The 24439-nt window shown below is 46.7% G+C and overlaps 1 protein-coding gene across 2 annotated transcripts in view; it reads left to right on the top strand.

The window, feature by feature from the left end:
* The first annotated feature begins 15298 nt into the window (after nucleotides 1-15298).
* The window catches only part of LOC144168185 (uncharacterized), a 61608-nt gene continuing 52467 nt past the window's right edge, over nucleotides 15299-24439 (top strand). For both annotated transcript variants that reach the window (XM_077697222.1, XM_077697230.1), the window contains exon 1: nucleotides 15299-16150. In XM_077697222.1, the coding sequence (XP_077553348.1) occupies nucleotides 15862-16150 (289 nt within the window). In that variant the 5' untranslated portion in view covers nucleotides 15299-15861. The remainder of the gene's footprint in view (nucleotides 16151-24439) is intronic.

The raw sequence follows: 24439 nt of genomic DNA on the forward strand, positions 1-24439 counted from the left end.
TAGGAACCAAGCCTTGATAATAGGACGATGCTATATGTACTACGTAGTGAAGTCCCACCGGAAATTGCTATACGCACTACCCATATAGCGCCATCTATAGGTGCTGTCAGAAACACTTTTTTTTATGTTTTTTAACGTACGTGGTCTCAAGAGTTCGGCCGGTCGACATTTCATTTCATTTCATTTCATTTTATTACCTAAAAGACCCCATTGAAGGGGTATTATATAAGGGGTGGGTACATACATGAAAACGTGAAAGCCATATTTTATTACAGTGCAAGGTAATTTGTTACGGTGTTCAAAAAGGTTGAAGGACAGGTTGTGGCGGTGATTTCATTAGAAAGGCCGTTCCAGTCCGTTGCTGCACGAAAAAAGAATGAGGACGAAAATGCGACGGTGCGCGTGTGCGGACGCGCAACTGGGTGACCGGTGCGATGGGAGATGCGTGCCGGTGGGAGAATGTATGATGGCCTGCCGAGTGAGCTGTAAAAAAAACTTGTGAAAAAGGCAAAGACTAGAAATTCGGCGACGAGATGCAAGCAATGATAGGCCAGATTCTGTTTTCAGTGCCGATATGCTGACGTCGTAAGAGTACTTGGAGTGAATAAATCGTGTGGCTCGATTTTGAAGCGACTCGAGTTGATTGATGAGATGTGCCTGATGTGGGTTCCAAATGGCGGATGCGTATTCTAATTTCGTCCTTACCAGAGATTGATAAGCTAGTAATTTGACATTGTTAGGGACGTGACGCAAATGGCGTTTTAAGAACCCGAGTGTTTTGTTAGCAGATGCAATGATGTGCGTAATGTGCGTTGCCCAAGTCAAACCGCTACAAAGGGTTACGCCAAGATATTTATAGGAAGGAACTTGTTCGAGGTTTGTGTCAGCAATTTGGTACTGGAATACAATAGGATTTCGACGGCGGTGGAAGGACACAGTTTTACATTTGTTAGGGTTTAGTTCCATTAGCCAAAGGTTACACCATTCTTGCAAGCTTCGCAAGTCAGTTTGAAGAGACGTGTTATCGGAAACGGTGTTTATTTTGCGATAAATAACGCAGTCGTCTGCAAACATGCGTATGTTAGAGGATACATGAATTGGTAGGTCATTAATGTAGATCAAGAACAGAAGTGGGCCTAGGACGGACCCTTGAGGGACACCTGAGTTTACCGGGTAGAGTTAGAGATTTCATTGTTGACGGAAACTGATTGCGAACGGTTAGTTAAGAATTCTTTAATCCATGCCAATATGGCGGCATTTAAATGTAACGCGGCAAGTTTTAGTAGTAGACGCTCATGAGGAACTTTGTCAAATGCTTTTGCGAAATCGATGAAGATGGCGTCAGTCTGGAGGTTAGAGTCGAGGTTAACATGCAGGTCGTGAACAAACATAGCTAGTTGCGTTTCATACGAAAACCCTTTCCTAAAGCCATGCTGCGCGCTGGATGAAAAAAAATGGTTCGAATCAAGGAAGTCCATGATGTGTGTGTAGATGACATGCTCAAGGATTTTGCAGGGTACGCTGGTTAATGAAATGGGACGATAGTTTAATGGGGAGTGTTTGTTACCTGATTTGTGGACCAGGTAACCTGATTGTGGACCGTGGACCTGATTTGTGGACATGGCTGCTTTTCGTCGCTTTTGACCGATCCATGGATGGATCGATCCCACCAGTCTTGTTGCGAAAAATCACGGTATAAAGCGCAAGTCTTGAGTCGTGGGCCGGGCTGATGTACACGATTCGCGCCAGGGCCGTCAAGCTGGCGTGGCAACTTTCCGATCGCGCCGTCAACACACCGCAGTGGTTCGAAGGACGGCTTGCCCAATCCGAAGGTAGGTATTTCGGGCCTCGTTGGTTTGTCCCGTAACGCTTGCTTTACTGATGTTGAAGTAGGAGACCCGCACCGACCACCGAGCTTGTGTTTCCGTCACCAGCCTTTCCAGCCGATGCGTGAGCATGCATGCGTTGTCGCGTGGTTCCTTAACAGCCGGCCCGTGCAACTGAACGGTGCGAACGCGTATTGTATGCCTTCAGCGCGTTTCCCCTCGCCTTGTTAAATGTCGTTGCATGCATTGTTACAAGCGGGATGACGCATAAGGACAATCACTTTTTTAATCAACAAGTGTGAAGCTATTAGTAATGATAGAGGGGGGGAGTCAGTGCTGATGCTTGGATCCGCTTCCTAGTGCCGCTTCTCAAGGCCAAAACATCGTTCCAACTTGTAGTGAAAGTTGTGGAACAGACCATGAAGGCACCCGTGCCCTTTTTCTTATCGTTTCTCTTTGAATCAGTCTCGTATTTATGCATTGAGAACTAATTCGGCCAGCGGCACACTTTATTGGTTCCTTATGCATGGGCGTCAGCAGGATTTTATCTTGAGGGGGCCGGCAAATCCAGTTTCACGAAGGAAGAGGCAGAGGGCATGGGGGGAGGTGCAAGTGCAGGGGTAGCTGGGGGAGGGGGGGGGCAACACGTATACGTTCCCATTCTGCAGTATGATTCTAATCTTGTACATTGCTATTTTGAATCAGAAGTGGTTTTCTTTGGGTGGCACAGGGCCGTACCCAGAGGGGGGGTTTGGGGGTTCGAACCCCTCCCGAAATCTTTTCCAGGCAGCACGTAAACAATACTTACTGTTGCTTTCAGCCAAATTACCCCCTTCCCAAAATTCATAACACCCCCCGAAAAAAATTTCTGGGTACGGCCCTGGGGTGGCAATTACTTTTTCCTAAAAAAATGTAGTTCTTACTGTAAACAGCACCAGCTATAGGCAGCAAAAAAGGATATCAGTTCTAACTGCGGAGGAAAAAGGTTTACGTCAATTTATAAGGCTGCACTCTAAGAAATCGGGGGAGTAGTTGAAGAGTCCAACAGTCATTGTACTCCTGCAAGCGTTGGCGCGCTCCCCTCGAAAGCTGCGGGGAGTTGGATGTAATGTTCGCTCCCATGAGGAGGAAGAGCAAAACTGACAGCGTACTCTTCTCGTGCGCGGCGGAGTGCAGCCCCAGTTCCGCTCCCGCACCAGTGAAGAGTAAAGCTGCACATCGTCTCCTCTCTCCAGTTCGAAGAGTAAAATTGCAATTTCATTCTTGTCAAGTGCGGGAGTAAGCATGGAGAGGCACTCCTACCATTTACGCACACCAACTCATCAGCGATGTTTTATTTGCATACGTATATATTATATAAAGCAGTTGTGTAAAAAGCGCCCGAGTACTTCCGCCGCGCATTCTAAACGTGCAAGAATATGAATTCATGTAACGATTGCTCGCAGCGTTCAGTGACATGAATGGAGCAAGCTTAACAAAACTAAAAAAACGCATGTCTCGATTTGGTTTTGTTTCTTTGTTTTGTTTTTTCCTCTGTAATGGCTTAGTTATCGACATTTAAAAAGTTGTCAGACTATGCATCATAAAAGGTGCGCACCACGGAGGAAAGAATACTGCGTGCCGATTTCAGCGATTACGCTGATTACACTGAGGGCATCCCAGCGGCGGCGGCGCGGCGGTGGACGCCGCGCCGCCGCGCGGCAGCTTCTGTATGTGGTGTGGTTCCAGTTGGGCTAACAAGTGATTTGCAAAAAAAAATTGGACACCACTTCACACTGTGTGGTCGCATACAGCTCTGCACCATCTGCCCCAATTTTCTGTGACTGGCAATAAAAACTGGCTGCTTCAAAATAATAATAAAGAAATTTCTTAGCCACATTTACATTCAGGCAAAAAGTATTGTGCAGCCATTTCATGTAATAAGAGTTGGAATAGGTTTTTCACGAAAGTTGGTTTCAAGAATTGAAATTGGGCCAGTAGAACAAAAAATAACACAAAATGAAGAAGGTCCTGGGTTTTGCCATGTATATTTTTTGCTCTTTTTCTATCATGTATAGAAGGAACACAGCCGTACTGCTAATTATATTGCACCTTTGCTTATACAGGTCACCCAGAAAGGACAACACCAACTGAAGCTGAGGATATGGTGTAATAAAAAATTACTTTATATTGTAAAACAATGGCAGTGTTGATGTCTTCTTGAAAGTGTAAGAAACAACAGCCTTTCTTGGACCTTCTGCATGGAGAATTATTTTTGGATAACCTGAAAACAATGTGAAATAGTTAACTTGTTTCTTCTTGTCTTCTTTTTCTTTTAGGGTGGAGGGGGCTTCTATTTTTTTCAGGTTGTTTTGAGTTGACTGTTTTTCACGATTGGTTCAGTTATTTAAGCATTCTGGAGTAGATTCTCATTACAACTGAGCAGACGTCGCCTGACGTTTACCACGCTAAGCGTCACACGTGCACCCTGCATGCTCACCATGAGCACGGACGAGTGGCAGTGTATGAATGAAGGTAGCACAGAATTCTTTTATCAGCATGTAACCACCTAAGAGTCACATACTGGAGCAAAATCATGGGCATCTTATGTGCATAGAAATAATAGCAGTTGCCCTGCCAGTTGGAAAACATACAATTCAAACAACGCAGATGCTAATCAGTATAATTCCGTCTGCTTAGAAATGGCCTCTTTCCTGTGCTTTCTAGTTTATAAACGTGACATGACGCTTGGCTGCAGCAGCTCTGATAAACTAGAAAGTGTCAACAATGAAGAGATGGGCATTGCTTCCACATAATTTACAGAGATAATTTTTTTTACCATTCGCGATGTGAAATTTCCTAGGCGAGTCTTTGGATCTTGGTAAGAAACTGTTACAATGCACAAAATAAAACGTGGTGAACAAATGGCACTGCTAGCAGTGACATTATGTGCGTGAAAGAATGCAAGATAAAAGTTCTATACATCTTCCTGTTTCCTTTTCCTGTGTCTGCATGTTGAAAGCGCCTTTATTTACCAAAAGAAGGCCGAGTGGGAGGAGGGGCGTGAAACGTTTAAAGGTCACATTGTAAAAGAATGTGTCCTAAGAGTTTCTTAAAGGAGCCATGAAGACAAAATACAAGTTGGATTTATTAGAAAGACTGCATAATCCCGATAACAATGATACCAATATCACCGCAATCTTCGAACAAATAACGGAGATATGAAAGAAAACGTGTGAAGCAGTCACGACCCCCTAGCCAATTTCCCGCAACTTTTCTATGGCGTCACGCAACCTTGTTTGTGCAATTGGCGGCCGCCTAACTGACCTGTCGCGACTACACATAACTGGACGTCTGTATTTGGGCCTCTAGTTCCATTTGACCGCATCACTTGAATGCTAACGTGCAGTTAACGCACTGAAAATTATGTTTTATTGTTGGCCTGTATGACGTCATTCTTGCTCATAACACGTCACTGTGGCGCAAAATTTGAAAGGTTCTAAATACTTCTAGCTTTTTTTCGTTAAAAAACATCTTTTGTGGCTGTAATTGAGCTGAGTGAGATAATGAATTCTAGTTCTTTCAGATTAAACGAAGTTGTATTTTCTCTTCATGGCTCCTTTAAACACTATGGATGAGCTGCTTTACATCAGAAGCGTTTCTTACTATCACATTTAGCCCCGGTGACTTTCTTGCACAGCTTAACCGCCATGCGGAAAAGCCAACTTTAACAGCTCGAGGCAAGGTGTACAAACACATATGAGCACAGGTGCATGTTCTCCCGTTTGTACTCAGGAGTTCCTGTAGAACATGCTTTAGTTAACTGCTGCGTAGTCAATCAAAACTGGTGGTTTGTGCGCCGCCGAAACCAGAACGCGCTAAGAGGCACGGGGCAGCGTTGTAGACACGTATCTCACTCAGGGATCTTTAGTGTTGATCGAAACATCGGGTACACGCAGTAATTTTTCGCCTTCATCGTAAATTCAACGCAGCCTTGGCTGCCGGGAATCGAACCCGAGACATTGTACCCCCTGCAGCCATGAGAGACCATGCGAGATCTGAGCAATCTGGCGCCTGATAAATCTTATTAAGGCGAATAAAGCCGCCGTGGGATATTATTTAGAGAGTTTGCAATACCCAGGAATGAACAGCTTCGGGCTACACATACTTGCTTACACAAAACTCTAAAATAAAATAAACAAAAAATGACGCGGCCGGCCCGACCCAACATACGATATGTTGATCAACACCGTATTAACCGTATGTTGTGCACTGGCTGCCCGCGTAATTTCTATTCCTGCCTCGATTAAAAGCTCAAACGCGTCGTAAACGTCCCTGTGGGCAGCCATAATCTATTTCGCGCCCATGACTGCAGCAGACTGCAGCGCAAACTTTGCCGTGACCGAAAAGGTACGTTGCCGTTCGTACGGAGGTCGCGTCAGCCCGCCACCAAGCAAGCTCGGGAGTGTTTCTTACAGCTCCTCATAGCAACTGGTAATTGTTAACCGGGAGCATAAATGCGACGGGCAGATAACGTGGCAAAGCGGCAATAGACAGTCTTGCATAGACTACGGCCTGGTCTCAGAGCACACGTACGAGCGGTTGAACCAAATGACGATAGATGAAGAAGGAGAACACGGCCTGGGCAGCGACCACAGGCGCATAATCCTGAAATTTGACAGTGGAGGGGCTAGGCAGGAAACACCGGAGGGTGGGCTCCCGAAATTGAGCGAAAAGCAGATAGCAGACATCGTCAGTAGCATCGAAAGAGAATTAGAGGCCCAGCCCACGAAGGTGTGAGAATATGACGAGGTTGTGAGTTGTATACAGAGGGAAATATACAAAGTAAGGAAACAAAACCGCTGGCGGGGTAAAAGGAAACCACGAGGCTGGTGGGACAAGGAAATTAAACTGGCTATTGAAGAGCGACAACGGGCTTCTAGATTGCACAGAAAGGCAAAACAAATGGGATATCAGGAGGAAGAGGTGCAGTTACGGTGGAGCCGGTACCGAGAAAAGAAATTTGAGGTGCAAAAACTAGTACAAGCGAAGATTAAAACTGCGAGTGAGAAATGGGTATCACGTATACGTAAGAAGGATAAAAGCGCCCCCCAAAAATTCTGGAATCATTTAAAAGCATTGGGAACGACGACTAAAGAGGTGCAGACTCAGATACAGGACGGGGACGGTAACGTTCTCCTGGGGGACAGCGCATTAAAATACCTACATGGAGTCATAGCAAATAATTTCGGCCAAACACGCGAGATATCGGCTACTCGGACACATGCGGCCAATAGAAGAGCGGCAGAAAAAAAAAATCAATATCGAATTTTTGGATTGGAAAAAGGCAGAACACAGTGTTCCCAAAAGTACGGCAACAGGACCGGATGGTATCCCAATAGAGATTATCAACCATTTGGGACCAGCGGGAAAGACGCACTTGTATAGAGCCATTGAGCGCGCTATAAAATCCGAGAGGATTCCCACGCAATGGCGCGAAAGCAGAATGAGTTTGATTTATAAAGGCAAGGGAGAGAAGGACAAGGCGAGCTCTTACAGGCCGATTACAGTCACGTCAGTGCTCTATAGATTAGCTATACAAGCCATCAAAGTCGAGTTGTTGAATTGGGTGGAAAGTAACGGTATTTTAGGGGAACTACAAAATGGATTTAGGCCTGGTCGACGCCTAGAAGACAATATTTTCGTAATAACCCAGACCATCGAAATTTCGGCAGCACAGGGAAGACCAACATGGCTACTGTTTCTGGACATAAAGGGAGCCTATGACAACGTAGATAGGGGATTGCTGTGGCATATACTGGAAGAAGAGGGGATTGGGTCAGAATTTGTGGGGCTGCTAAGGGCAATATATGAGGATAACAAGGCGCATATTACATGGGAAGGACGTACAGGCACAGAGCCCGCGTTTCGAAGAGGTTTAAAACAGGGGTGCCCCCTTTCGCCATTGCTGTTCACACTGTACATTAGAGGAATGGAAAGACGATTGGAGGAGAGTGGATTAGGCTTTGACTTGTCGTACCGAAGCAATGGAGAGTTGGTGGAGCAACGGATTCCGGGATTGATGTACGCGGACGATAGGCCTCCTGCGCTGCCCAGGGGGCGCTGCGCAAGCGGCTTCCGGGCAGTACTTCCGGGTAGTACAAAGCTGCGCGGGTCCCATAGGATCCCGTGTTGACAGAAGCAAAATGATCTCGACGCTCCCGATTATTTTGCGACGTGGTCACCAGCTCATCCCCGACGCGTCCGATCTATTTCAGCGATCAACGTGGCATTAGGGGAAAAAGCTTTGCAGCGCTAAACACGTTTACAGCGCCGACGAAAGTGCCGGGACCGTGACGGCGCCTGCTACTCGCAGGTTCACCGATCGACGGTCGTACGAAGTGAAATTTTAAGTGAAATTTCTAGTTTAAACTAGTACTCTAGGTGACAAAGGCTTCTCAAAAACAGCCGATCAAGAAATAAGAGTGACGCAATCGGCGATGATCGCGCTTTAAAAAGCCAGCGAGTCCAGCGGACCGCAGGCCCGCCTGCTGCGGTGCGCCGCTCTTTTGCGTACCTGCACACTATGCGTGCACTTTCATTAAACAGTGCTCTTTTGCGTCGCCGTTACGAATTCATGGTGCAGCGTTAGCTTGCCGTTTTGTTGTGTGTCTCAGTGACAAAATGCCGCGACCGTCAGAAGCGTGAAATATGTTTTGCGATTCCGAAATTAGTGGCCGTAAAACAAAGTGGTCGGGCGAACTAAGAGGTCGCTCGCTTTCCTTGTTTGCTCTCACTTTACTTAATTACGCTCTTGCAGCATACATTCCCAGTTCGCACTTAATAGCCTAGAATGAGGGTCAGCAACGGCCGAGTTCCATGCAGCCGACACGGCGGAGGGCTGGACGGCAAATCGGAGGGGGGGGGGGGGGGGGGGGAGGAGGAGGAGGGGGCTTTGAATGGAAAGAAAAAATTCAGCGAATTTCTAATAATATTTGACAATAATCTTGCGAAGTGTGAAGATGGGGGGGGGGGGGGGCAATTAAACTGGAGGGCGCCAATTCTGTGTTCTTGTCTCGCTGTCTAACTCCATTCGAAGTCAAAACTGGCATGTCGACGTTCAGATTCGACGACCCCTGCACTAGAAAACCAACTAGAAAACCAACTGGAGGGCGCCAATTCTGTGTTCTTGTCTCGCTGTCTAACTCCATTCGAAGTCAAAACTGGCATGTCGCCGTTCGACGACCTCTAATCACCAGCAGCGAGCAGTGGAGGGAGGCGTTGGGTAGCTCCGACCGGGCTACACAAGAAGTCCTGGTCAAAAGAGCCACCGAAGTCGCTACCAGCCTTAGGCCGGTGGCCACCGCGCTTCTCTGACCACTTGCTGGAATAAAGTTTTCTCGTCCTCCTCCTCCTCCCCTGCACTGGAAAACCAACACAGTCAGCGATGATCGTATGTAAATATTCGGGGCCCCGCGCCGTGTATGCGGCTTGGTTATGTTATGCTGTGTTATGTGATGTTATAGAAGTACACATCTCTGCAGGCAGCGGGCGTGTGATTTGGTGCATGTTTTGCGTCCTTTAATAGCGCTTAATTTGTTTATTTGGCGCTATTGCCCCACCTACTCGCTAGTATACATGTACCCTGCCATTCGTAAATCGTGCGGCGTAAAACGTTACGCAAGAATCATTTAGTTTGCGAAAATACGAAACAAAATTTCCACTCGTTTCAAAGGCGGCCAGCAGTGTCAGCTGAGTCGCTTGCGCAATTCTTGCGTTCGCTTGCATGCTCCCGCTGAAGCAACCTTTTGCAGTTACCTCAGGATATAGGATGAGCAGCGTTCCGTGTTTATGCTACTCGTGAACTTTCCTTTGTCGACCGCACGCAAGAAGAAAAAACTGTAACTGTCGTCAAACAGTTAAACCACCCGACCTGGCGATACTCAGTCCCACGCCGCGACCACCTCGACAGCTCGATCAAAAGAAAGCCGACAAATCGGCTTCTTTTAGCGGATATTATTTTGTTTAGCCTCTGCAACTACTTTAAGGGCTATTTCATACAGTATGCAGTCATTTAAACACGCCCCAAAGCGCCACAACCAACTTTCTATCTGGCTTGTAATTGAAAACACATGGACGGCGGCTGGGGTCGTCTGCTTTTGTACTACCCAGAGGCGTCGGCCGCTAGGGGCGCTGCCTGTCGCCAAAACTCCAGCGCAGGAGGCCTATATAGTGTTGCTGGCAGATAATGCGGAAGACCTTCAAAAACTGGCCGACATTTGTGGGGATGAGGCAACGTACCTAGGCCTACATTTTAACCCGCAGAAATCTGGAGTCATGGTGTTCAACGAGGAAGCTCATACAGCACCAATAAGAATTCAACAGGAAGCCATATACCATTAGTAAATAGGTACAAATACTTGGGGATCTGGCTTAATGAAGGAAAAGGCTACCTGAATGCCCATGAAGAACACCTCAAACTGAAAGGGAGACGAAATGCAGCAGTAATGAAACATAGAGCACTTTGGGGATACAATAAGTACGAGGTAGTGCGAGGCATCTGGAAAGGGGTAATGGTGCCGGCGCTCACGTTCTCTAATGCCGTATTATGCCTAAAGTCCGATATCCTGTCGGGACTGGAGGTTAACCAAAAGGCAGTCGGCAGATTAGCACTGGGAGCTCACAGTAAGACTACAAATGAGGCGGTACAAGGCGATATGGGTTGGGCTTCATTTGAGGCGAGGGAAGCGCAAAGTAAGATACGCTTTGAGGAGCGGCTTAGACATTTAGATGAGAAGAACTGGGCAGCCAGAGTGCACAGGTACATGTACCTTAAAAGTGTGGACACCCAATGGCGAAAGAGGACGCGAAAGCTGGCGACTAAATATACCTTGACCGCGGCAAATAAACAAGGGGGGGCAGTTGAAAAGCAAGTGAAGGAAACAGAGACGCTCATGTGGAAAGAGAGGATGGAAAAGAAGGGATCGCTGGGAATCTACAAAGCAAGCAAAAAAGAGATCCGGAAAGAGAACTTTTATGACAACAATAAAGGTAGTGCGTTGCTCTTTGAGGCGCGGGCTGGCTGCTTGAAAACTCGAACCTACATGAGCAAATATTCGTCCCAGGATGAGACATGTGTTGTAGGTGGCAGGGATAAAGAAACAATCGACCACATAGTAATAGGATGCGAAAAGATTCAGCCGGATAGAATTGGGGGGAAAGTCCTACTTCCTGAGGCACTGGGCTTCGCAATTGATGGAAGCATTAACTGGTCAGCAGTAGGTATTACTAAGCAGCGGCTAGAGTATTGGTGGAAAAAAAGCAGGGAAGTCGATAAAATAACATCCCAGCCAGGGGTAGCGGCAGGGCAGAATTAAAAAGAAATCCGAGTTGAGGGACTAAATTTAAATTCAAACTACTAAGATAGGCTAGATGGCGCACGCCGTCACCCCGATTCAACGGGGAGGCCTTTAATCATCATCATCATCATCGTATAGCAATTTCCGGTGGGACTTCCATACTATAACCTATAACAAAATCCTCCCTGTTCTGTGCTATAACGCTAGAACCACTGTAACCTGTTCTGTGCTGTAACTGCTCTGTAACCACGCTATTGTGCTATTGTATTGCGGCATTTGCCACTGTGGCCTGTGCTGTGGCTGCCGCTATCGTGGATGGGAGGGTCTCGTATAAACCAGAAGTGCTTCAACTTAACTGCTCCCAATCAGTGTGCCTACAATTTTTCTTCTGCGGGATGAAGGGGGCGAAGCGACATGGCAGCTTTCGTGCAGCTCCACACGTTTCCTGTGCGTATTTATAACCTTTGCGAACAGGGTGCCGTGGAAATGCCTTTTGATGATGTATACACCCCCCAGCAAGCGAATTTGTCGAAGTCTTATTTGTGACTGATTGGGCCTCAAACCCATGTAATATGTAAATAATTTGAACACTCGGTGGTAGTCTGGAGCCATTGTTTTACTTTCGTGATTTCAATTTATAGTGTGCAATCCTTAGACAAGGTATATAATCAGGCAAAATTCTGGGAATATCTTCAAGGGCCGTGATTCCAGTTTTGGCAGACAGAGAAGTGAACATGTAGGATTATGCAATAAACATCAGTTTGCCTGTAGAGGGTGGCAGCTAGACCAGAAAACGCCAGGCATATGACAACTGTTAACAACGTCATATTTCAATTACTATGCATTTCATATGCTATCTAAGCGTTCAGGATTTTAATTCTAGCCTATTTCATGGTTAATATGGGTGTTTTGTTAATTCCAACACAGGCTGTGCAGGTTGAACATCCTCACAAGCCGCTAAACTTAGCACTGTGGTCTTGCCAGTGGGTCATCATAGCTACTGTGTCAACAAGTGGGCGGGGGGGATGGTGCGGGAAAAACGGCTCATAATTGCTACTGGAAAATGTGCATACATCTGCCTAAAAACTCAGAACATAACTTGTGAAATCTGTTCTTTAATCTTTGATGACACAATGCATGCGGGCCAAGGCTTACTCTTGACACACACTCATTTACTGGGCACCCACAGCAGTTCCTCTCTTCATCATTGCATTGCTCGGATAGCACCGAATATCAAGCGTCCGCACACTCGATGTAACTGTGACTTAGATGGTACGCTCACGACGCATGTTTGACTGCAACTATTTTACTAATGGAGGAGATAATCAAGAATGCCGGTGCCGAGATTTGGGTGCACGTAACGGTCCTCAGGCAGTCAAAATCAATCTGTGGCCTTCAACTACAGTGCATCTCCATAGCCCAGGTGCAGCTTCGCCTCGTAATACCCCCAAAATTGAATACAGTAAACCTGAAAGTGAAGAATGCCTGCTTGCTCAGCGGCGTGTGCCAATTTAATGTTTCATGCAGGCTGTGGCTCTGCTGCATCACATATTGCGTGCAGTTAATGTGCAGTTTATTTGCAGACATGCTTCAGAATTCAATATTGTAAACTGCAGCAAGGGATAAGAAAATAGTTTGTTCTGAGAAAATTATATCTAATATATTCGTCACATTGTGCTTGTTTTACATAAAACAGTATGTCACGTGTGACGTACTTTGTGGCGGTGTGCTAGAATTCCTGGGCATTGTTTAGTCGTGTCATTTCAGTGTGAGGGCCGCCACCTATGTTAGCAAAGCCACAGCTGTAAATATAAGGCCCGCTGACTTTTTAGGACAAAGACATGGTCTGGTTTACTTGATGTCACTGACATTATTCTGGGAGAGGCACTAGCTACAGCTCGCATGTTTCCTGTTATACCGGTGGCTCTTGCATTAATAGATATACGTGGTCAGGTAGTAACTCAAGACTTGTGGCCATATCTATCAAAGTTTGCTTGAGTCTTTTGAGGCTTGAAAAGTGGCCTGCTACGGTACATGGGAACAAGCATGCATATTGCGCTGCTTTCAACAAGGTTTAAAAGTGGCAAGCCAACCTCAGATGTCCGAAAGTGTAACTTGTATCAGTCCAAACAGGGTTAGGAAGTAGTAACTGTATTTTTTTATATATAGTCATAGGAGGTCTGTAAAAGGGATCTTTGAGCCTCTCAGGACATGTGTTCCCAAAGGGGGTCCTGTTAATGAGCAGGTTGATTCGAATTTTACGGGAAGCCAGGGTTACTCAGAATTAGCCAAAAATTTCAAGTATTGAAAATGTCGTAATTAACACAGGAAAAGTGAGAAATATAAGATGTGCCGGCTTTTATATGCCGACAAAGAAAAGAATCTGTCGGCAGACTTTGGTTATTTTATTTGAAAGTTCTGTTCATCGATCTCTGTTCTAATGCATGAATAAGCTCAAGACGTGTCCTTCCCACTTTTTGTCCAGGGCACGCTCTTCACCAGAAACCCGTGCCACAACATCTTCCTCTGGCAAGGCAGAACAAGTAGTCAGTCGCACTGCCGTCCACATGCAAGTATCTGGCGAAGTTATGTCGTAAGGGGCCTGCACATGCTGACCCAGACACCCTTGCGTGGGTGAGCATTGCCGTGCACCTCTTGCTGTGCCCTTGCTGTGCCCTTGCTGAGCATTGCTGTGCCCAGAAACAGACATTCTTATTCCACCCCATATGCTCCTTCTGGTGGCCCAGAAATTTCCATTCAATAGCAATACAAGGCCACTGTGTTGAAATTATTCGCAGCCTGAGTAGAAAGTTGGGAAACTGAATTTAGCACTAGTAAAATTGCATAATTGCAAATGCTGTTCTAGCAGCTTCTCGTAGATTGCATCCAACATCTTGTGTAGTGGGCATGCACAGTGCATACTGTGGTGGACAGGTTGAGACCGGCACTGAGGATTGAACCGTTTATTCATTCAAAAACAGTGTATTTAAACACAGTGGAAGGAAAAAGGAGAACATGTCCGAACAATGAAAAAACGGAAAAGTCAACAAGGGAGAGCCCACTGGAGCTTGGTTGGTAACGATGCACGCCTGGCTTAGGCATCGATTTCAACTATTTACATCACATCTATATGGGGCACTGTGCAGCTGCTGTAAAAACATTTTTAAGATGATGTTGAAAGGAAATTCAAAGAAAATGACGGATGAAATTGAAAAAGATGAGAGCTCATTGTTACAGCTGCAGGTTGCGACATCACTTGTAAGCCTCGGAAGAAAGGTTGAAGTGTGCATATGGTTAAATGCCTGCGCAAATTGCATTCAAATGAAATTTCGAATGCAGTGTTTTTAAACAACTTTAGAAAAATTGCACCAAGAAAAGGAACTTCAAAATACATCTCGATCTGTATTTGCACTTTCACAAGTCGCACAACTCTTTTTTTTTCTTAAGTTCGGATGCATAGGAGGCATTCAAATGGGTCTGCAGCCCTACTCACAGGTGAATGGGTTAAAGGGGAGGGCTATCAGTACTTGAAAAAACCTCACCTTGTTGCCGGGCGCCATATGCCAACCACTGCCAGGGTGGAGGATCCAATTTGCAAGCATACTATGCCCTTAATTAATTGATTAATTGTAGGGTTTAACGTGCCGACACAACGCAGGCGATGAGGCGCGCCGTAGTGGAGGGCTCCGGATTAATTTTGACCACCTGGGGATCTTTAACGTGTGCCGAAATCTCGTACACACGGGCGTTTTTGCTTTTCGCCTCCATCAGAAAAGCGGCCGCCGCGGCCGGGAATCGAACCTGCGACCTCGTGCTCAGCAGCGCAACGCCTTAGCCACTGAGCCACCGCGGCGGGTATACTATGCCCTTGCTGCTTTTGCTGCCTCCCCTTCGAACACTGCCCGCACACCTCAACCTTAAGCCTTTAACTGCAATGAAATGTGGGGAAGGCAGATATTTTTACCACAGGGTTTGATTTCCCCTGGCTGCCAAGCAACTGGCTTGTTATCTGGTATCTGTAGATGTTGTTGGAAGTACGGGGTAGCTAATACTGTGCAGCATCTGCCCTTTTATATGCAGTGATGCAGGCCTAAAGATGGTTACATCTTTGCTTTTGGGTGAATGCGAGGTTATGTCGGCATATGTAACGGGAGGCTGTATTATGTGTGACCCGTTGGTTTAAAAGGAAGTGTTTAGATACATTACCTTTTTTACAAGTTCTTTACAATATTCCTCGGCGTATAGGCACCAATGTGCTCTACTATGATGTGATGGCTCTTGTAGACCTGGCAGAAGCCTTCCTCCCCTGGTGGTGGACATGCACGTGGGCATCACAGCCCTGCAGAGCAAGCAGTGGATGCTGCACTGCGGCCAGCTGCAGCTCTTTGGGGCGACCTGGCAGGCCCTCCGTGCAATCGCTGTGGTGAAGGAGGCGACTTGGCAGTCGCGGCTGCACTATGCCACATCCTCCGTCACTGCTTGCTTGGTGGACGCGGGGATCATGCTGGACCTGCTGCTGGAGTTGCAGCCCACCCCAGCACAGTGTGCCCTGCTAAGCGACTTCTGGATGGCACTGCTGTAGTTGCTGAAGGGGTACCTGCACTCTCTCCTGGTGCAGGAGAAAGCAGCATGGCTGGCCAACGCGGCCGCCCAGCTTCGCCTGCAGTGAGTGCCTGCTCACATCGGCCTCGGGGGCAATGGGCAGGCAGACCTGCGGGCTGCAGAGGCGCACCCTGCCCCTGGGCACCACAGCTGCTCATGCAGCCGTGGAAAATGCCCATCTGCTGATCTGGCGGCACGTGGCTGGCGGCCAGCCCCGGCTGCCTGCACTACGGAGCAGGCCCTGCCGCAACCCTGCCAGGCCCCATCGTGCCTGGTCTACAGTGCCCCAAGTTTGCGGCGGGGAAGATGCAGCTGGCAGCACCACTAGGGGCGTTCACCTTTTGGGCCAGCTGCTGTGGCATGCAGGGAAAGCAAGAGAGCGAGGTGAGGTCCTGGGCTCGCTTGCTCAAAGCCCATTAAGACAGTCTTATTCGCAGTCTAATCTTATTGGCAGTCTTATTCGGGGTCTTATGTTCCCTAGGCTATAAGACGCTTTCCAGAAACTTATAAGACAGCGAATAAGACTCTAAATAAGAACGAAATAATACTGTGAATAAGCCTGCTCCGAGCAGTCTTATTCACAGTCTTATGCTGACGTGGTCGATCATTTCATCATAAAGATCGTCCTCCCTATACCGTGAAAAAGGAGTTAAGAAGCTGTAGAAGGGGGCGAACGATGTGGAGCGGCAGCCGTTTGACTGTCTGCTTCGAACAAATAAATGCCTGTTCCACGGAGATCGGCACCGTTTGAAGCACCATCGGGAGAGAACGTGGAAAGGGCCAGTCAATGCCGGCGACGGAAGCCACAAGGCCTACCTACTTTGATGTAGCAGCGACGGCTGCAGCCAACCACTTCTGCTGTGCGCTATGGGCGTGTGCTTGTTTTTCCCAGGTAGCGTGGCTTTTTTGCTCCCTCATGTCAAACAAAAATGGACAGAAATGATCGTCTGCGGCCCGATATTTGTCCGAGCAGACATCGGGCGGCCGAGCGCTTGGTGTGAATGTGTGATCGTCTGCTTTGTCGGCTGTCACTGCAGTAGCTACGAAAAGGCGGCACGGAAATGACAGAACAAAGATATTGTTTTATAAAATCATTGCCATTAATTCAGAAACAACAAACGGGCGTCCACAATGGAACTGCAATGAGGCAACAAAATTATACACAACAGCAAAACGCTAGCAGCTTGCCCATAGAGTTAATACTACTCCTTTGCCCCGATAGCGTTAAATAAAATCGTGTTTTCAAGGAGAAGCTGCGCAGACTTCGAATCGCGTCTTTCCATCAGTCCCTTCGTAAGTGGTGGATATGAAGCTTAATTGTTTGGGTTTGTACTTTGATTGCGTATTCTGCTTGAGCAATTGGGATATTTTGCGCGTAAAAGCAGCATGCATGATATCAGCATTCGGCTATATCCTACAGTGCGATTGTTTACAGCTGCAGCCCTCGCTAAGCGTGCTGCCGGCTAGGCAGCAGGTTGTTGCGATCGTGTTGCCGTTCCAGGCGGCGTGAGCCACTGGAGTGCCCGTTGCATCCAAGTCTACGATGATGAACCCGAAGCCAATTCGCAACTTTTCAATTCATGGTGAGATGAAAAGCACGATTCGTGTTGCGACAACGCGAGACGACGTCGCTGCTTTTTGCGTCAGCCCAGTGGGTTTCTTGGGCCCACGCTTCGAGCAGACGATCTTTGTTTATGACTTCGTTTACGCGACCGGGCGACCGAGGCCCGGCCGCGTGAGTTGACCTACCAAGGATGGCAGATCATTGCAACGTATTTGTGAAAAGGCCCAAATTCACCGCCTGATAGTCAGCATTTGTTGAATTTATCCAATCATGGTTCGAAATAAACGCTTGCCCAACACCGGCGACGGCAACAAGCAGTTTTGCAGCGTATTCCCGCTTTTCCCTAGGGGCCTCTCTCGTGCTCATCTAGGTACCCGCTGTCCCTATAGTCTTCAATAAGACTGCTCTGTAGCCTGGCCTGAGTGCTTTCGAGCAAGCGCACTAGTCCGAATCTTATTCGCGGACTTATTGGAGTCTGTGAATAAGACTAGACTGTGAATAAGACTGCCAATAAGCACATGTGTTCGTGCAAGTGGGCCCTGGAAGCCCTGGCCACCTTCCTCGACACTTTGGGACCCTCAGAATCCAAGCTTCCAACGTTAGTGACTGCTTTTTCCTGTACTCTGCTCCTCTTGCTTCCCATCCATATGTTTTGTGCAGTGTACAGTTAAACCTCGTTATAATGAGCGGGCTATAATGAAATAATAGGTATGACAAGCAATTCGTAATTCCCCTTGAAAGTCCCCATAGAAACCAGCGTAATTAGAACATTTTTTTTAAAACATTGTTTTAACTGGATAACATTTGCCTGTTATGGGATATAATGAACAAATTTTGTAGGAAAATAAAATTTTAAGCCAATTTCAGGCCAGTGTGCAATGCAAATTTGAGGCTGTGCGCAACGTGACAGCTGTATTTAGCAGTTCAAAACTCCCGCCATGCATCCTTCAGCAACGCACGCTAAGCTGGATGGCGTGCTTGCATCCGCTGTGCCCACGAAGCCAGTCCCACCTTCCTCTCACTGCACATGGCATGTAGCCACTGCACGCGGCACGCATGGCTGCTGCGTGCTCACCTGCAGCTGTTGTTATGCGCCGCTGTGCGCTGCGGGAGCCACGTTGTTGAGTTGTGTATTGCTTTCTTTTATTTTCAATGATTCAGCTTTATTTATCATGCTGCGTACTTGATTCGAGCCGCCTGAATGTGCCAGGCGGGAAGCGAAAGCGAAAGAAGGCAGGACCAGAAGGCAGGACCTATATAAGGAGCTATAATAAAAGTCGTGACATCCTGCATGAAGCTCTCCGAGCAACCGTTCGCATCAGAAAGATGCATGAACGTCCAATTACGGACTTCTTTTTAGTGAAGTCTGTTTGGAGTAAGAGTTATTTATTTTGAACCGTAACAAAGTAGTTGCGTGTCTTTTCCTTTTGATCTCTGAAATGCGGTTATTTTGTTGTGTGCCGCCATTCGGTAAGGTCCAATTTCATCTGCTATTTATTCAGGGTAAGTACAGTGCATAATATTTGCAGTAAACACCTGCTACGGCTATAAGGAAATACAGTAGAATCTTGTTCATTCGACCCCCTTTAACTCTTTCGCTACCGCGCCTATCAAAATCGATCAATTTGATCGATACTTTTGGGAGCGTCTTTTCATAGCGTTCCAGGCGTTTCTCGAACAAGTAAAGCTGTTCAGAGTTAGATCAGAAAATGGCCTTTCAAAATCAGTTTTGTTTTTATTTTTGCAACGGAAACGTGATTTTTGACACCCTTTTGAATCACCTGGGTGTGGAAAAGGGGCGTGGTCATCGCTCGTCACGGCTACCAACGAAGAATGCGTGCAACTCGTAATTACTCTGCACCAGCGCTTGTTTTTTGCTATCAGGGCGTGAATGGGGAACTAGCAAACGATTTTCAATCGTCAGGTTCGCGCTCTGACAGTAATAATCCCAGAAATCGGCTAAAAATGTCAAGCAGTGCCTGGTTGCAAAGCTACTTTATGATTTTAGGCAGTTTTATTGCCTTTGCGCAAGTTGTTCTAAGTACTGTGGTAGGTCTACTTACCCCAGGACCATTCGCAAACAGTTTACAACAGTTTCGGTTTCGTTTCTGCATCGCGAAATTCATATTTATCGCTACTACGCAGTTACCCAACTTCGAGGCTACCTGCCATGGCGCCTGAAGCGTCCGCGACTGATCCTCGAACAAAGCACGGCGCTTCTGATTTCCCCCCACACTAACCCGATTTCTTCGATAAGAACTTCAGATGCAAGTCAAAAGGTCACACCCAGTCGCCAGATATCTGTTCCGCCGAGGACAGCGCTTCAAACCGGCCTTACACTGCCAGCTGTTCGCCTTCCAGTTTCGTTTCCATGCGAGGGTATATCCGGGTGTCTAATGTTGCTGCTTAGTTGAACTGTCTATTCGGACGGAGTCTCTGATAAGCTTTTGTACTGTTTCATTTGAAAAATGTTAGTTGGCGCTGCACTAGAGGAGGCTCGTTGTGCTGATATTTTTCAGCGCACAACTGCTACTCGGCCAAAGATCGCAGGGCACGATTCTAGCTCATTATACCTCATTTTTGCGAGCAAGGCTACAATTGCGAGTAAGAAGATGATAATAAAGCTCAGCTTTATGTTTTGAGAGATAACTGACCGTGAACGACAACAAGCATCAGCCGCGGCGTTCCGTTTTCAACTTCATGCATGTTTTTTTTCCGCATCGCGTGCTTGTCCGAAATATTGTGCTAGCTCTAAATGCAAAGTCAGTCATTGACAAGATGTTTTTACATTATGTGGGGGCAAGTTGGTGCCTCAAATAATGTCAAACCGCCAGATTTATTCCAGGGAACCACCCGAAATTGCACATTTTGAATTAGAGGTTGGGCTTCACCGCATGACATGCGCACCGTGCGTGCTAACATTTTTTTTTTATACCTGAAAAACTGTTCCGCGCAAGTCGACATTTTTTTATGGTGTGTTTTTGAAATGTTTCCCTACAAAATGTATATTCTAATTTTTTTCTGCTACCGGTGGTTTGATATACACAACTTCTTTTTTATCATTTTTTTTCAACAACTTGACAAAAATTTTGATTTTGATATTTTTTTTCACAACTATGATATATGAAAACTTTAAAAAAACTGTTGTTATTGGAAAGGCCGTTAAATAATCTGCATTTTGTGCTCCTGCAATTAGTGCCTAACCAATTTTTTAGTAGGAAAAAAAATGTTTTCTTGGACCCCTAAAAATTGGTCAATTTTCTGCGGTAGCGAAAGAGTCAATTCCGAAATTCGGCTAATTCGTCATTCCCACACCCTCCCTTCAAAAATGTACACAGCCCTATGGCAACAAACATTCGCTAATTCGACGCAAAATTACACGTGCACCAGTTAATTTGGACTGGAGGCAAGTCAAGGACGGCGCAATTGAAACGAGTTTTCAGAGCACGCATTGTTACCATCTCAACCACCTCCACACAATTTTAGAGCGACAGCCACCAGCGACTGGTTCTGCCGTCGCAGAGGGCCATCTGTGGACAGCAGCGGTGTACTGTGGAAGTTGATCACGAAGGGCAAGAAAAAATGCTTCATAGTGGTGAAACAGCGCGCAAAAAACCAGGACAGAAAGAAGAGGACAACAACACGAGCGCTGACTAACAACTGAAGTGTTTATTACACAAGGGAAATGTAATTAACACTTCAGTTGTTAGTCAGCGCTTGTGTTGTTGTCCTCTTCTTTCTGTCCTGGTTTTTCGCGCACTGTTTCACCGCTATGAATCTGTACCAACTGGCCCAGTTCGCGACACTTTTGAACTTTATTACTTGTTCTTCGGGCTCTTTTTTGTGTCATAATTTAAATCTAACTAATCCAGCAGTCTTGACGTCTCTCATTGCGGTGTGCATCTGTCGAGCAAGGTCGGCTTCGTGGCATGCCAGACAGTCAACCTGCCCCAAGGAACTTCAAGCATTGTGTGGATGGTTGCTTCCTTCCGCCAGCCACTCACGACGTCTTTGTCGCCTTCTTCGGTCGGAGTGGTATCACCAGGCAAGTGTCTTCAGGTTCTACCTGAAGGTGCAATGTGGTGAACGACGGGATAGAGGCGAAAGCTTCGCGTACTGGTGCAAAACGGCGGATACTACAACGGAGTGGCTCTGGAACTTTCTGCGGCCAACCCTTCCGATAAGGAAAAAGGTCAGCGCCCGTGAAAGAGAAGTTTTGGTGCTCGGCGACTGTCAAGTTCTTGGGTCCCATCTTTGTCTACTGCGGCTTGGTCCGAAGTTCTGCATGGAGTCAGCCCTGAAGCCAGTGGAGAAGCTTGCCATGGCCAGGTCTGTCACACAAAGGGTACTACCAGATCAGAGCTCTCTTTGTCTTAAAGAGTGTGTCGTGGCGGTGTCCAGGGATAACTCGAGGTTTGTAAATGGGCGCCCGTTGAACTCCTTGGTTGATTACTTTGTCGCTAATGACTTAAGGTTGTTAACGGCAGACAAAGAAGGGTTCTTTGTTGTCCTTCCTGGCGATACATTTGGTGTTAAGGCGCTTGCTGCTATTAATAAGAATTTCAAACAGTCCCCACTAAAACCGTCCAGTGTGAAGAAACAATGCGTTGCGCTGCTAAATGAATTGAATTTAGATACCCTCAGCACTTGTGTTAGCGGGGCAAAGAAAGACACTCTGGATGCTTTCTTTTCGGCCAAGACCCATAAACAAGATGTTCCCTTCAGGGTGATAATTACGGAGCGGGGTACTTGGCATAGCGCTGTTTCTACGTTCCTTCAAAAGCAACTGCGTGTTTTGGCGATTGAAGATCCTTTTCTTGTGACTGGCTCTGAGCAGGTAGTGGATTATTTGTCTGCCCAAAAACCTAGCGAATGCTCTGCTTTTAGTATTTATGTGGTAGACCTCTTTTACTCTATTCCCCCATGGCAGTTTGCTCACTTGGGTTAAACAGTGTATTACGGACAACAATGACGAACAGAAGTTATTGAAAGTTGTGGTATGTCTCTTGGAGCTTTCTGGAACTGTTGAACTTTTATTTGAAATCCACCTTAGTTTCTTGGGGGGAGAAGGTTTACACTCAAAAGTCTGGTGTGTGCATTGGGTCGCGTGTGGCTCCGGTACTTAGCAATATTTTTTTGAGCAGCCTGGACTCTGTCTTGGAGAAGCATCTGGAGGGCCTAGTTTTCAAGGCTTTCAGATATGTCGATGACTATCTCTTGCTCGTACAGACGTGCAGTTTTCAGCAACATGTCAATAAGGTCTTGAAGGTGTTTGAGGATAACAGTCATGGTCTGGCGTTTACAAGTGAGGTTCCCCAAGATGGCGTCATCCAGTTTTTGGACTTGAAGCTCATATTCCAGGATAAGCGCGTCTGCTGCATGTATGAACCAAGGTCTAAAAAGCCCCTGTTGAGTTATTCGTCTTGCCACTCTAAAGTGGTAAAAACAAGGATTGCTGTCAACAGCCTGAACTCGTCTCTCACTAAGTCCTGCGTCCACACCATGGCTACTAGTTTTGCGCATCAGATAGATAGATTGAAAAACGCTGGCTTTTTAGATCATACCCTTGTGTTTGCTGCAAAAAAGGTGTTAACAAAGTTAAGGCAGCACGGAAGATATGCTATTGAAAAAGAATCGCGGAAGCGGTGTGCTGTTATACCCTATCTTCATGCAATTTCGCATGGAATGAAAAAGAGAGCAGGCCGGTTTGATGCTGACGTGGTATTCTCGGCGAAGAATAAATTGGAGAGGCTTATACCCAGAATCGACAATAAGCTATCCAGGAAAGGTGTTTCCCAAAGGAAGGGGTGTGGTGTTAAGCACAAGGCTCAGTTTGTTGAATGCCGATCCATTGTCGTGTACTGCATTCCTTTGAAATGCAAAAGGAAGTACATCGGTCAAACGGGGCGATGCCTCAATGAGCGCTTGCGCGAACATCGAAACACCCTTAAGGGCACGCCTACGTCACATTTATCATCTCACTGCAGAAGTTGCGGCTGCTATCCTTTGCTTAATAAAACTACAGTCTTGATGAATCACAAAGATAGGAGAACAAGGGAGATAGCGGAAGCCTTTTATATAAAAAAGAATTCAAAAGATTGTGTTAGTTGCCCGTCCATATCACTACTGGACTGCGAAGTAGACTTTCTGGACAGATGTGGTATGACTGGTTAATCTGTGCACTTGTAAGATAATGTCAAGATTGTTTTGGTCATACATGTTCTTATATATTTTTCCCTTGTGTAATAAACACTTCAGTTGTTAGTCAGTGCTCGTGTTGTTGTCCTCTTCTTTCTGTCCTGGTTTTTTGCGCGCTGTTTCACCACTATGAATCTGTACCAACTGGCCCAGTTCGCGACACTTTTGAAAAAATGCTTTTCTTTCGAAAGCGTACAAATAGGTGATGCTACTGTAATCAAGGCATCACCTCCTCTTCAAGCAGCTGCACCATGAGTTGTGGTATGTCATCGAGAGATGGCGCCAGCTAGTTTCTCATCTAGCTGGTGCTCAGGGCTATGCCCAGTGCGTAGTACCGCAACAGCAGCCGCAGATGCTCTCATCGTTCGAGAGGAGTTTTGCTGTGATGTTCCAGGCAATACGCTTGCGCTAGAGGAATTGTTGCATGTGCGCAAACTAGTCCTTTCCACTTGTCTGTCTGCAGAAAAAACAAACAAGCATCACGGACTTCCCAAAGTAAAGGTATAGAATAAAAGAATTGAAAAAAATTTACACCATCTTCCCGCGAGGGGAACCATGGGGTAGATGCGGCGCATCGGGGGTTGCCGTTGCATTTCTGTTATGCTAGCGTGTGGATTGCTGTTGTTGTGTGTCCTATTTACGCTGCATGTTCACCCCCGATGCGTCGCATCTACCCCATAGTTCCCCTCCCGGAAAGATGGTGTAAATTTTATGGTTGCACCGACCATCGCGATACCAGGCCTGTTAGTCTCCATTTCAAATCATCGGCGGTCACCGGAGGATGTCATCGGAGGAGCGCCGGTGGAACGACTGAGCGGAGCGGCGCAGTTACCGCGTTTATATGTACGGTGAGGGGAATGAGAGAGAGCAGCGCAGAGCAGCGCATGCGCATGTGTTAACCCGCACCCACG

This window comes from Haemaphysalis longicornis, unplaced genomic scaffold (genome assembly GCF_048455015.1).
Source record: "Haemaphysalis longicornis isolate Haplotype H1 unplaced genomic scaffold, Haemaphysalis longicornis Haplotype H1 scaffold_1, whole genome shotgun sequence".
Classification (NCBI taxonomy): Eukaryota; Metazoa; Arthropoda; class Arachnida; order Ixodida; family Ixodidae; genus Haemaphysalis; species Haemaphysalis longicornis.